The sequence below is a fragment of the Nuphar pumila genome, chromosome 5 (genome assembly GCF_984573655.1).
Source record: "Nuphar pumila chromosome 5, dmNupPumi1.hap1.1, whole genome shotgun sequence".
Classification (NCBI taxonomy): Eukaryota; Viridiplantae; Streptophyta; class Magnoliopsida; order Nymphaeales; family Nymphaeaceae; genus Nuphar; species Nuphar pumila.
Window position 1 is genome coordinate 120,090,865 of NC_143253.1, and position 15,599 is coordinate 120,106,463.

Sequence of the window (15,599 nt, forward strand, 5' to 3'; positions counted from 1 at the left end):
GAAGGCACCCTTCTGGGAATACAACCACTTTTTCCTTCCACTCCAATCATTGCATGAAACCAAACCGCCCACCGCCCAATCAAGCACCAGTTGATTCACTGATAGGCTTAAACCACATAGGTTAGTAGGGTCCTCCGTTCTTACCAATCTCCATGTAATCGACATGTTGCTAGCTTATTCTCAGTTGAATAAGAAACTGGAAGCTTCTGCTGTCATTTTCTATTCATTCAGGGTGGTCTAGAATTCGTTCGTGAAATGTGCACACATACGTGTGTATGTGTGTGCGCACTCACCTATGAGCTAAAACTAAATTTTGTTTGATAGAGTTGAATGGATCCCCCAATGGAACCAAAAATCTAGGATGCTACAAAGAACTATATAACACTAACAAAACCGACTTAGGTAATGCCTTCCACAGCTTCAATCAGCTTTTGTAAGCTAGCAGGCTACAGAATTGGAGAGTAGGATTTTATGTCCAATTAAAAGCAAATGCAATAGATCACATGCTCGAAGAAAAATTTACCAAGCTCCTCTTAACAAAAAAATCATATAATGCAATGGGGGTCGAATGCGAAAGCTAGATGGTAAGGTTGCAGTTGCACTATCATAACCAAGGGTCTCAGATTTGAATCCCACAAGGGCTATTCCCCCAGCTAGCCTAACAAGAAAAAAAAATCATATAATGCCGTGCTTAATTCTTGAAAATACCAGCTAGCACTTTAAAAATATAACCACAGCAAGTAACATGTTGGCTAATGTGAATAACTAACAATATACAAGAAATTAACCACAAGTAGATTTCCGCAACAGACAACAATTAATGCTTGACAAATTTTTTGAATAATGAAGACGTGAACTATAGATTCCTCAAATGTGCATGAGTAACAAACAAGAGTTCTGATGAGATTATTGAGAATACATTAACCATTCATCCCACCTTACTAAAACAACACCAAAGCTTGCTTTGCTTAAAATATTAATACACTTTACTTACCAAGACTCTTCAAGGGGCTGAACCGAGAGCTTGATGGTCTGCTGATACAGCACTTTGCCCTTCTCCCTTGCTTGTGGGCACATTGTATACTGTCTTAAGCAGATCCTGTATCTTACAGAGCATCAGCATCTGAGAAGTGTCACCACCACCAGACAGTCTTGAGGTTTCCTGAAGCCTTATTTTCTCAAATAGGCATCGCTTCTCTGCCTCTGCCTCATTCAGTCGCTGCTTCAGATAACTGCTAGCATACTCTTCCTCTGCCTTCTCAGATTTTGCCAACACAATCCTTTGGAGCTGCTCAGCTTCACGCCTAGCCTCAGCTGCCTTTATCTGAAACATGTCAGCCTCTGCCTGCTTCAGCCTGATTATGGTCTCAAGTTCCTCTATTTGCTGCTTCTTCCGCTGTCTCTCCATCTGCAGCTCAGTCACTTCTCTGTGTTTGTCTTCTAGTTCCTTGTCACATGCTTCCAGCGTCATTCTGGCCTTCTTGTATGCCCGTTTCTTCTCTTCTGCCACCATCTCCATTTTCTTCACAGCCTCCTGCACCACTTCAGCTATTCGGTTACAAGCCTCCTGGGGTGCTATTAAGCGCCCAGCCTCTTCTGCTTCAAGGTTCTTCACCCCTTCAATCTCTAGCTCTGCAGGAATAACATTTCATGTAAGTGACCCATTTGGTAACTGTTCTGATCTTAAGTTATGTCTTAATCAAATCTTCACCAATGCTGGAGAAATAAACAAGTATCATTCTCAAAAATCATAATGAATGCCCTATAACAGCAAAATAAACTAAAAATGACGCAGAAACATAAAGAACAAGGACATGATCCAAAGTAAACACTCAGAGAATCAATAAACCAAGTCCCGACTGCAGCAACATATGGTAAAAAAAAATAGAGTATCTAAATTGCTTGACCTTAAGTGTGGAAATAAAACAGTCTGTCGGTCCAAATTTGGCTTTTGCATGTGTGTGTATAATTGACATACTAGATAATACACTACCATCTAGTAAAGACTCGTAGATGCATATTTTATTCAACAATTAAACCCATAGATATGATTAGCACGATTTTAGTTGAGTGAGTCCAGATCCGTCAAGATTGATTAAGGTTACTTGGTATCCAAGCTAGGAATAAGGTGCTTCATGTCCAAATTAGGAATTACGTGTCCAAATTCTTTACTTTAAAAAGAATTACCTGAAGTGCTTCAACAGAATTTGAGTAATCTTTATCAATAATTTTCAGTAAAAAATTTAAAAATATTCCTTAAAACAATACCATTTAAGTCCCAAAGTTTCTTTTTCCTCTAGTCTTTTGCAAGTGGCTTGATACAGAGCACGAGAATGGAGTCTGAACCTCTCAAAAAGGAAAAAGAAAATATCCATGCCAAGAAGCTCATTCATGATCAATGCAGAAAAGACCTGTCATAAATCTACAAAAGGACAACCCATCCATGATAACTATAGATGGAATAGATGGAAACATCTTTAGATTAGTTTATCTCTGCTTTTCTCAATAAATTTCTATAAAACAGTGTCAGGCCAATATATTCCATGTGCTAGAGCACATAGAATTAGAAATTTCAACTCCTGCCGATGATATTCGGTACAGCCTTTTTTCCAACAAGAAACCTTTTATGCTTTGTCCTCATCACAGCTGAAGCATCCCCCATCCAATGGCCAATCTATAGCATTCCATTATCTTTTCTCCAACAAGCAACCTTTTACACTTATTGTTCTCATCACAACTGAAGCACCATCTGTTTAATGCCTAATTTATAGCATTCCATTAATTTCTGTGTAGAGAAAGGCTATCATCCCTTGTTTGCATAGTAATGCTCTTGCTTACACCTAACGCCTTTGCACCCTTGCTTCTTTTTATTCATTTATGAAAATAACTTGCCTTGCTTTTTGAATGCGTATTTTCCTCTCTACAGTGCCAACAAAGAGGAAAATGATTTCATGAAACTCAAATTTTCCCCGACTTTCTCATCAAAAATCCATATCTGCACATCAAATTAATCACCAATATTTACCTTGTAAATACTAGAATTCAACCCTTATACTCCAACATCAGCAAATACAGGTGACAATAGCATCCATCAATGATCTTCCAGTTGTCACACAGTTAAATGCATTGTCGGAACCTATATCAAACAAATCAAATTCTCCTCCCTCCACCCCCTTCCAGCACACACACACACACAAAAGAACAAAAAACTCTGAGAAACTTCTTGCACTAAGCCATTTTTATTCTATATTTTCCCTTTCTCCTTTCTCTCCCTCAGCGTGCAAAAACACCACCCAACTATGTAACATGGACTCTTCTAACACGGCAATGCACCCGCATCGCACCCACACCGATGCGGGTGCAACACCTGGACACGGCTTCCTTTGTGTCAAGTCAAGTCAACCACACTGATGTCCATTTCTATCCAAAAGTAGATTCAGTTAACCCTAACCAAGTCCGGTTTTATCTATATCATATATATAAATACATAAATGCACATATATACATGTATATATATATATATATCCACACCCCCACACTCAAGTTTTTTTAAATTGCCGTGTCGCACCCTCTGCACCCGCACCCGTATCTGCATCCACACCTATGTGACATAGCCACCCAACCACCCCAATCCCCACCGCCCACACAACCCAAAAGAAAAGAAAAAAATCCTAAAGGAAAAGTGAACTTATGGAACTCCAATTATTGCTAGCTTCCTCAACTGTAATACATTATCGTCTGTCTAGTTAATCTAAGTATTCACTATTAGAATGCCACGCATTATCCCCCAACATCAGCAAATCCAGTAGAGAGCAGAACAAGTCCAAAGTGAGTGATAATGGTAACCATCAATAATCTTCCAGTTGCAGCACAATGAAATGCATTGTTAGTCTGAGCACACACACGACACATGCACACACATCCAAAGAAAAGAAAAAAGAGAGCAAAGAGCAAGCGAGCAAAAGAGTGAGGCATTCTCTTTTTTCTCATTATTTCTGTTATTCTTTGTGAGACCTATTGAAAATTATATGGTTCTCTACTCAAGCCAAGGCTTATGAGCCATAGACTAACATACCAGGGCACGCTTGTTCCATAATTCAAATGATCTTTCCATGGTATACCATTACTGTTAAATATAAATATATATATATATATATATGTATATATTATTATTATTTTTTTTTTATTGTATGTTTGTTTTGTATGTTTTTACTTTTATTTTCTTTCTTTTCAGTTTTGACCAGTCAAGTTGACTGTGGGCTGACTAGCTCCATCGTCTCTATGAGCCCTTGATCTTGTATAAAAAAGGGGTTGAAACCCCTCTTTGTAAGCAACGCTTCTTGCATATTGTGATCCAATAAAATATTTTTTTTATATTGTTGCTTGTGTGTGCCCTTGGTGGCATTTGTGATTGTGCTCTTTTGTAGCATTTGTGCTTGTGCCCTTAGTGGCGTTTGTGCTTGTGCACTTTGGACTTGTTGGTGGACACTTTGTTCATGTGTTACCTCTCTTTACATGGTATCTGAGCTTGGTGATAAAGCTTGTTGGTGATTCAAATTCAAGTATATGTGATCGTGGTTGTGCATTTGAAGATGTTCTCTCAAGTGTTTGTGTGATCCTTTTTTGTGTTTGCTTGGTGGTGCGTCCTCTCCAAATTTGTGAAGTGCTTGTATTCCATTTGTTTCCTATTCTCTACTTCTTTTCATCTCTCTTTTTCTCTCTCTTCTTCTCTCTCTTCTTCTCTCTATCCTTCTTATCTCTTGTAAAAATAGAGGACAAAGATAATGTCACTATAATGCTCATCAAACTTAATGACACTAACTATGCTACGTGGTCTTCTGTTATGAAGCATCAAATATGGCGAAAAGGATCATGGGGGATAAATGGATGGGTTCGATTCAGAGCCAAAACTAGTCCTTACTAAAGTGGAGAATGAGAAAGAAGTACCTCTTTCCGATGGAAAGAAAACTAAAGTTATAGCTAATTACGAGAAAAAGTGAAAAAGTGAATAATGAGACGTGCCAAGATTATGTCCTGATTTATCAATAGTGTGGGCATTAAAAATGTTTTAGTCATGCAAAATTCGAGCTCAGTAATAAGACTTAGGAATACCTTAAAAATATGTATTTTCTTAAACATATTGCACATGTTTTCAATTTACAAGATAAAATTTGAACCATGACAAAAGGGGACAAAAGCATTAGGGAACATTGCAAAGACTTGTCCAAACTATGGGAAGATTTGGCTATTCTAGAGCCTAAGTGGCAATGTCCTGAAAATGTTGAGCTTCGCTAAAAGCAAATAGACGCAAAGCATTTCTATCAATTTAATAATAGCTTGAGACCCGAATTTGAATCAACCAAATTGACTCTCCTTCATAGAGGAAAAGTTTTCTCTATTGTTGACACTATTGAAGAATTGAGTATGGAAAAAAATAAGCTTAAAAAGCGTAATACTAAACGCGAAGAAAACTTGGTGCTAGCCGTTTCTATACCAAAAAGTTACATACGTACCTACAAGTCACCCTACTATGAAAGACAAGGAAATGACAATGATAAAAGAAATATTATTTGTCATTATTGCCATGAATCAGGACATATCAAGCCTTGATGCCCCAAACTAAGGACTTATGAGAAAAATGTTGCTTCAATTGGCCTCCACAAGAGCCAAATGACATCAATACTACCTCTCAAGATTCAATCATTGGAAGCATGTCTCTAGCTCAACTAGTGGAAACACTGCAACCTCTCCTCAAAGGAGCATCTCCATCAACTGGAGTCGATGTTTCATATTTTTCCAATCTAGGTAAATTTTCTTAGCTGCCTTGGGTGCCTTGTTTCATATAACTCTTAATTATAGTATTTTATTTGAATGTCATAATAACTCAAGTGGGTCAAATGTTTTTACTATTAATGATTCATCTCTCGATATTAAAGGAATAGGAAATTTCGAAAGTTCTTTTAAAAACTCAAAAAGGCTTGCTATTCCAAAAGTTAGATATATTCCTAAATTAGATCGCCAATCAAGAAAGCTGATTGGGGAAGGCCGTAGAGGAGGCCTATATTACATGGATTTTTTGAAAATACCCAAGAGTACTTTTTGTTATAATGTTCAGAAAATTGACTTGGATTTATGGCATAAAAGACTTGGTAGTCCTAATATATCTAAAATTCAATATTTTTCCAAGTTTGAAAAAAATTATAATTCTAAAAATTTTACTTGTAAAGATTGTATTCTTAAAAAAATGAAGAAATTACCATTTCTAGAAAGAACTTTTGTTGCTTCTAGACCTCTTGAGTTAATATATTGGGATGTATGGGGCTCGGGACCAGTCGTATCAAAGGGTGGATATGCTTATTATGTAATTTTGGTTGATGATTTTTCTAGGCATACTTAGTTTATTTACTTAGACATAAATACGAAGTTTTCTTACATTTTCAAATATTTTACAATTTAGTCAAAAATAAATTTGAAAATGATATTTCTATCTTTTGAACTGATTCAAGAGGAGAATTTTTATAAAAAGAATTCAAAGATTATCTAAATTTACATGTCATCACATATCAAAGATTTTGTCCTCACACCTAGCAAAATGGTTTGGGTGAAGAAAGAAAGCATATACACATTATACAAACCACAAGAACTTTGCTTATAACAAACCAAGAAACAAAAGATTTTTGTATTGAGGTTGCTTTAACTATTGTTTATCTCATCAACCGAATGTCATCTTCTTCTTTGAAAAATGTGTCACCAGTTGAAAAACTTTTTAAAATAACTCTTGATTATGATAGATTAAGAGTCTTTAAATGCAAATATTTTGTTTTTACTAATAAAAATGATAAATTATCCCCTCGTGTTATACCTTCTGTCTTTTTAGGTTATGTAGATAACAAAAAAGGTTATAGGTGTTTTGATTTCAAAAATATAAAACTATATGTTTCAAGAAATATGTCATTCTTAGAAAAACAAGTTTTTTTATTTTGAAAAATCTAAGGAAACAACTGAATATTCCTTTTTGTTGGATTTAATTCCAAAATTTGATGATGATTGTAATTATGAATGTGATCTTGATGAAGATCATGAGATTAGAGATGATTTGGTGAATGAGCAATCTCATAATAATAATGAAGAGCAATCCCACAAGGACAAAAACTGTATTCAATATTCTAGGCGAAAGGATCCTAAACCCCCATGTGCATTAGATAGATATTTTGGATCTGAAACTCAGTCTGAAGTCCAATCTAGAATTTCAAAACCACCTGAAAATTTTGTATCCTATGCTTCTTTTTCACCTAAGTAAAAAGCCTATATTGTTGTAATTCATTCATATATATATATATATATAATCCTCAACCTATGCTCAAGCCAAAGAACACTCCGAGTGGATAGAAATCATGAGGATAGAGCTAGAAGCCTTAAAAAATGTTAAAACTTGAACTATTCAAGACATCCTACGTGGAAAGAAACTCATACGTTGTAGATGGGTATATAAAGTGAAAACCAAGAGTGATTGAACTCTTGAAAGGTACAAAGTCAGATTAGTTGCCAAGGGATATTCCCAAGGATAGAACATAGATTATGAAGAAATCTTTGCTTCAATTGCTAGGATGACCATTGTTAAGACCTTAGTAGCTTTAGCTTCTATTACAAAATGACTCATATACAAAATGGATGTCAAAAATGCATTTCTTAATAGAAACTTAATTGAAGTTTTTATGAAAGCTCCACCTGGTATAATCATTCATAAGGAGAAAGCTCTTCGTCTAAATAAGTCTCTATGGTCTTAAACAAGCACAAAAAACTTGGTATGATAGATTTAGTCATGTTATGTTTGATATTGGATTTCAATAATACTTGACTGAGACATCCTTATTTGTTAATATTTTTTATGCAGGTATCATTATCTTTCTCCTCTATGTGGACGATATGATAATCACCGGAGGAAACAGACAGGGAGTTAAAAACATTAAAAAACTTCTTAAAAAATATTTTGAAATGACTAATTTAGGTTTTTTAAATATTTCTTAGGAATTAAAGTTGCTTACTCCCATAAGGGTTAACTGTTATTTCAGTCTAAATTTGTTCTTGATATTGTCTCTAGGTCTAGAATCACAAATGATAAGAAAGTTAATACTCTGGAAGTAGTCAATGCTAAAATGAGAATTGATGACGGAAAACCACTTGTAGATTTAACTCTTTATAAACAACTTATCGGAGCACTTTCTTATCTTTTGATTACTAGACCTGATACAACACATGTACACACAACTAGTCAATTTCAGCATGTTCCTACTTTTGTTCATATGGGAATTGTTTTGCGTATTATTATATATATTAAGTCTTCTAGTTATCAAGGTATTTTCTTGTCCGCTTCATCTACTTTGGATTTAATTTTCTATACTGATATTGACTAGGAAGGTGAACCCAATAACAGACACTCAACTACGAGTTTTTTTGTCTTTTTAGGTGAATCTTTGATTTCACGGTGGTGCAAGAAGCAACAAAAGGTCTCTCTGACTTGAGTTGAAGCTGAATACCGAGCTAATGACTACAACAACAATGAAAGTAGTTTGGCTTAGAAGATTGTTGGCCGATATGGGAGTTCAAGTATCAGGAGTCTTATAAATGTGTTATGACAATAAAAGTTTCTGCATTGTCAGCAACTGAACCTTTCATGAGCGCACTAAACATATCGAGATGGATTATCACTATGTACGAAAGGAATACTTAAATGGCACTATTGATCTGCTCTACGTTACATCAGAGTACCAGTTGACAGAATTCTTCACCAAACCTCTCGTTGCTCCTAGATTTCACTTTTTCCTAAGCAAACTTTTGATTATCCTACTGTAAGTTTGAGGGGAGTGTTAAAATGTATATACATATATATAATGTATGTATATGATATATGTATATGTATATATACGTGCTATATATGTATATACATATACGTAGGGTAATTGGAATATATAAACCAGCAAAATATGTAAATTGGTATGCACCGAGATTTTCATAGGTTTTTTTTATTTTTTTCTAAAATTTCATGGTACGGATGTGATCTCGATGCCTGGTTTTATAGAAACAAACTCTTAGATCATCTGATTACAATGTATAAGAAGGATCTTTTAAGGCTTGAAAACCAACGGCTTAAAATTTTCATAAATATTCAGGCATACAAAATCACATTTCTTGATCCAATTACGATAATCCAATAGTCGATTCCAAGCAAATGGACCACGCTGAATGCATCTGCAAGGTTAGATTTGTAAAAAAAAAACTATGAAAATCTCGGTTCATACTACTTTACATATTTTGCTGGTTTACAAATTCCAGATTCCCCATATATATATATATATATATATATATATATATATATATATATATATATATATATATATATATATATATATATATATATATATATTGTATATGTTTGTTTTGTATTTTTTTTTTCTTTCTTTTCAGTTTTGACCAGTCAACATAGAGTTGACTGTGGTACAATTATAGTTGTTGGACAAGCCCCAATGGCTGTATGAGCCCTTTCACTTGTATATAAAAGGGGTTGAAAGTTGAAACCCATCTTTGTAAGCAATGCTTCTTGCATATTGTGATCCAATAAAATATTATTTTTTATATTTTTCCTTGTGTGTGCCCTTGGTGGCATTTGCGATTGTGCTCTTTTGTAGCATTTGCAATTGTGCCCTTAGTGGCATTTGTGCTTGTGCACTTTGGACTTGTTGGTGGACACTTTGTTCGTGCGTGAAGGTGCCTTACCTCTCTTTACAATTACCAGCTTTCAGGCAGTAGCTGAACCACAACCTGCATTGTACAACAGTGGAAACTATGTGCATATTTGTTCCCTTTCTTTGAGATGTCATGCTAAAGTAAATATCCTTCAGCATCTTTTGCCATTGTTTTCTAATACCAAAAACAATTTCTTAAACTGGCTTCCACTCTTTGGAAATGACCCAACAATAAAATATCATTTCTATCATCATATTGATGCCCTCTTCCTGAGATCTATCTTGAACATAGTTTTCGATGATCAGTTTAATTTACAAGCAATTATTACCACCAATTTTTTCCAAAAAGAAAAACAAATATCACCATGAATTTGCATTTGATGTACACCTGTAAAGTACTTTTTGAGTAATCTTTCCTCTTAACCATCTTGTTACATTAAGTACATAAAGCAGGATTCCCCTCTTCTAGACCCTTCAAATAAACTAAAGGCAAATCCTTCACCTTTCTAGGGGCAAAAATGACTTGCTTGTAGCTCTATAAAAAGCTCACTACCTACTCAACCAAAATGTCCATAACTACCTCCTAAATATAGGGGGGAAAGGACACAAGAAAACTTGCACTTGATAATAGATCAGAAATCATGCTAAAACAATATAAATAAAGATAATAGGAAAACTACTAAACAATGGCTCAAAACAAAAAATGTAAAGAATATTTCTGAGGATAGCCGATAGCCCATGAGAGCTCTACTCATCTGGCAGGGGTGACTTGTGAATGTCACCAAGTTAGCAGCACTACCATGAGATTGAAACCCAAAAGCAAGAACCCTTTGTCGTGAGGCCAAAACTAGGTGTACCCCGGGTGGGCAAGGGGGACCTAGGGTTTTATGCCAATGAACTCGATAATAGATGGAATTTTCCAGTTCAATCTAAATTTATTGCAACTAAGGATTTTATGCACCTTCATGCCTAAGAGACAGAAAAACTCCTCACCCCACTTGTGCTCCAAAGCCACCCTTTTCCCCACTGATTTTTTTTTTTTGCTTATTTTCATTCCTTAATAGTAGTATACAATAATACATGCAGAGTGCCTTGGGCTTGCAGCAAACATACGTTTCAAGGTTAAACACCTTTCTCTCAAATCTTGTTCAAGTGGCAATATTTTAGTAAAGAACTCATCTTTTTATTGTTGTAAGCAAGGTTGTAAGTATTGTATCATTACTCATATCGATCGGGCAGAAAATAAGATCCGTACTGTATCATATCGTATCTAAAACAATCATAACTTTTTAATAAAAAAAATCGAAAAAAAGTAATGAAAAATCAGAAAAAATAGCAAAAATTCTAGAAAATTCATATTACATGAAACAATGATGAATTGCACAAAATACAACCATAAAATCACATATGAAACATTTATGTCTCTATGAGCTTCATAAGACATCATCAAATATCAATTATCTCACAAGAACAATGCAAAATATTAGATGTCTTGCAATTAAGAACATGACACAAGACTCATACTTTCATATTACATAAACAAAAATATTATGGCAATAGTTGCACTCAATTTTCGATTGGTTTTCAGTCATTACTTGAGTGCCCCATTGTCATGTCAGATCATCTAATGTCATCTTTGTTGGAGTGTGGAGCCTGATTTTTAACTTGATATAAATTCTTAATTTCTACGGATTTTTTAATGATAGTTTTATAATTTTACTCACAATAATTTTTTTTACCTTAACCTACTTCCTTGAGTGAGAAAATGGTGGAAATGCACTCTTACTGCAAAAGTCCTCTCATTGCACATAGATTAGCCCCCCAAATCGCTCTCACGATTCCTAGGGTACATGGATACCTCTCTAATGGCCTCTACACAAATGACAAAATAGACCCTCAAGAGGTCTTTAAAACCCAAAAATAAAACACAAGTTTCAGCCAGTTGGTGTATCGTACGATACAACATGATATCGCTTTTGTCCATAGTAATGATACATATTGTACCATATCATACAATATGATACGGTACGATACTTACAAGATTGGTTGTAAGCAATGATTGGAGGGACTCTTTATGGATTTTGTCCAGGCACACTCATATCACTTTTGATGCAGAGTCAGTCTTGACCTAGGCAATGTTGGCATTGTAAATGCATAAGCTCACTTTGACTACATATTGTATGCACATACGGATCTAGACATATTTCTACTAGATGCCTGATTTAAACTTTAAGAACCTGAGAGCATAGTTGGCCAAGCAATTGCCAAAAACCTCCAGATGGGATCAAATTCCAATAGAGAGACTTTCTTTTTTCTTTTTTTCTTTTTTTCTTTTTTTCTGAATTCACTAAAGAACTGTGCCTCATTTAAATCTTAAGCCACAAGAACCAACCTCAAAAGCTTGTGCATGTTAACATAGAACATATAACCCACATATCAAACCATAATCATGTTAAAAAAAGTCTGTGCTAATGCCAAGCACCTCAACTGGATAAATCAAAATATCGTAAACATCAACACAAAGAACAAAAAAATCCACAAACAGACAAATAAGGTTCATCAACATTGGTAACACATATACATGGAAAGAGCCACAGGTTTATCCCTCCAACCGATGAATCAGCTGAAGGTGTGCGATCATGAGCCTATTCCTGCCAAGATCTTCAAAAAGTCACATTCTGGACCAATCCAGTTGCCATGCAATCTGGATCAACGCAAAATCCAATTTGGATAGAATCAATAGATTTCTTTTGGGGAGCGATTCATCATTCATCCTTCCAAAACAAAGCATCAACCCTCTATTATGTACTGCACTCATAAGAATGAATCCTATGATTTGTATTTGTCTCCTTTTTAAGTTAAGCAGATTTTGGTTTTGATACTACTAGTAGTAACATACAAGCAATACAATTATCCAAAAGTATTTTAGAAAGAAAACCATTAAGCAAAAAATAAATTTGAAATTGTATCAAGCACTACCTTCAAAGAAGAGCAACATCACTTTGAACACAGTAGACTCCGAAGCCCCATTCTTCAACTTGTCCAGAAGATCCTCACACTTCCAGAACAGCTTCCGTCCCTTCGGGTCTTCACTCCCCCTGAAGATACGGCTCACTGCATCAAGTTCTTTCATCAGCGCTTCGCGGTCCCACCGGGGTGCACAATGCTGGAACACATCCTTCACCCACCCCAACAACTCGGACGTCCTGTTACAAGCTTGGCACCTGAACAACATCTCCGAGGACCCCGCCTTCCAGCACGGCCCCATGCTGATCTGCCCCACTCGGATGGCGCAATCAGTATGTGTCCAATGCGAGCACGAATCACACCCAATCCACCTGCAGGTGTTCACGTCGAAATCGAACTTGCTACAGATCACACACATACAGACATTGCAGAAGCCCTTCCTGGTGGCGCAGATCTCGCAGGTGCAGTCATCGCCCGGAAGCGTGTTCTGGCACGCGATGTTGCGACACCGCTTGTAGGCGAAGATCTCAATCAGGAACGACTGTGACATGTTGATGTTTGGGTGAAGGAACGCCTGGATTCCGGTGTTGATCGAGACCAGAATCTCCAATTGTGCCCTGTGCGCCCGAACCAGAGACTTCGGCGTGAGGTCCGGTCGCCCCTGGACGAGCTTCTGCAGGAGAAGGAACTCCTCCCGGTGCTGCGGCCCCCCGGAGCCCTCGAGGATTGAGCGGAGCTCGCCCTTGAGCTCCTCCAGGAGCTCCTCGGACATCGCCTGCATCCTCTCGGAAACCACCTCCACCTGCTCCCGTGCAACGTCCCTGAGCGAAAGCCTGTCCGAGTTAGCCACCCGCCGGATGACAGCCTGGTCCGCAACCCGGTAGTTGCTCCCCTCCTCGACGCCCTCTTTCTCCTTCTTCGGCGCCCGTTTCCCACCGGAGGAGAGCTCCATGCCGCCGCCGCCGCTGCCGCAGGCGGCAGCCACATCCCCCTGGTTGTTGTGCGCGGACCAGGTCTCCCGCGAGCTCGCGCTCTCCGTCGGAGAGTCCTGACCGGGATCCGAGTTCGACGCCGGCGCCAGCAGATCGGCCGAGCCGGCTTCAGAGGAGACGAGCGAGAGCGAGGTCTGAAGGCCCCCCGGCCTCCGCGGGGCAGCCATCTGAGGCTGAAAGCTAGCGCCGGACGACGTTCCCATTGCCGTAAGAAATCCTCCTCACCTCCTTCTCATCCAAGTCTCTCCCTGCAACAAGAAACAACCCTAACCTCACAGAATTAACCCAAGAACTCCGAAATTAAAGAAAAACAGGATCAAAACAAAATAAAATCCACATTCCATAGAGAGATCACAAAATCCTAGCACTACAAACGAGATCTCGGCATCAAAAATCCGATTTTTGACTAAAAAAACGCAACCTAACCCTAGAAAAACCAGAAAAAAAAAAATTTTCTACTCACCAGAGAGAGAGTTTCACCGGCGCGTCACGGACGACGGAGGATTTCTCGCTTTTTATCATTTTAGTTTTGTTTTCTGGATTTTTTAAAAAATTTCCGGATATTTGAGACTCATACGTTGCTTCCGACCTTCTTCGTTGTGGAGTCGTCTGTCGTCTTACTTTGGGGTCTAAAAGTTTGGTGGTGACCGGCTAAACCGGTCGCCGTATGGGCCCCATCCTCATCTGCCGAGTTCTCATTGCGCGTTGACGTGGCACATCGCCGTCATTAGTCAAAGCGGTCTGGACTCCGGTACTTGGAGACGAAATTACGAAAATAGGTTCTGTTGCAGCTCATAGATGCGCCTAGGCTGCCGTGTCGGAGCATACAACCAAATTCCAACCCATTTATGAGGGGTACTATTATCATTTATGGACCAGAGGGTGGTGTCTTAAATATCACTCCGAAACAGGGTATTTTAGTCATCTGGAAGTTGTGAGTTTCGGTGCCAGCGTGGTCCAATTAAAGTGATAGACTTCGACGCGTGGAACCTGTCCGGGTTAGTTTCGGTGCCACCTCTGAAAAACTAGAAATCTCTTGAAATTTGTTATTCTGCTTTTTCTAAAATTCTAAAACCCGAGAACTTCTGGGTTTTTTTTTATCTTCATCTCCATTTCATATCCTTTATCTTTGGACCAAACGATGCTAAGCGGGGCATGGGTCCACTGCCATCCCTATTTATGGCATCTATTCTTTTAGGTGGGTGTAGTATGTGTATTGCTTAGGCTACTAAAGTGAAGTTGGATAAGATGGATATTCTTTGTTGGTGAATTGTGTACTGCCTAAAAGTGCAATTTCAATGTCAAAGGTCATCTAGATAAATAACATGCATCCAAATATCCACTCAAAGGTTTATGATGTTCTTGTTTTTTTTTTAATTTATAACTTGAAAAAAAAAAAACCGGCATCAAGACCTGATCGCGCTGGCTTAGCCTGACGTACCTATGATCATCGTGCCAACAACATAAAACTCCAAGGCTAGAACCCCTGCCCCCAAGGCCTATGCTACTCATTGACTTGCGTAGAAGGCTGATGCCCATAAGAGTCTAACCTTGACTGCCAGTCTAGCTGCCAAGGCTCCGCTCCACTACACCAACCCCGCTAAGATATCAAATCCAGGAATTTCTTATATCTCGTTGCAATCCTATGGAGTAGGAAATTGGAAAATCTAGTGAATTATTGATTTGGTACGGGATCCAAAGTCCAGGCATATATAAATATTCGAAGAAGAAGGGCCTAGCCTAAAATGGTTCTGGGCTTGGTCAGGTCACATAGGTCAACTCCCAATTGTTAGAATTGCGTATGTACTTTTCTTGCTGAATCCAGACTTGGGTAGAAATTGTCCTTTAACCACACATGCGTATGAACCTGGATGGATCTAGGTCCAGATCTGAATTG

General features: G+C 37.7%; 1 protein-coding gene across 2 annotated transcripts; it reads right to left on the reverse strand.

The window, feature by feature from the left end:
* Positions 1-479: 479 nt before the first annotated feature.
* On the reverse strand, positions 480-14,313 carry LOC149838386 (OBERON-like protein). Of its 2 annotated transcripts, none has more exons than XM_090006566.1 (3): positions 14,166-14,313; positions 12,723-13,968; positions 480-1,632 (listed from the first exon to the last, which is right to left on the reverse strand). In XM_090006566.1, the coding sequence occupies exons 2-3, from the start codon at positions 13,903-13,905 to the stop codon at positions 1,004-1,006; spliced, it is 1,812 nt and encodes a 603-aa protein (XP_089862692.1). In that variant the 5' UTR covers positions 13,906-13,968; positions 14,166-14,313; the 3' UTR covers positions 480-1,003. The 2 variants fall into 2 exon arrangements, with proteins under 2 accessions (XP_089862692.1, XP_089862693.1); XM_090006567.1 differs by having other exon boundaries at positions 753-1,632; positions 12,723-13,950; positions 14,166-14,309.
* Between the last annotated feature and the right edge of the window lie 1,286 nt (positions 14,314-15,599).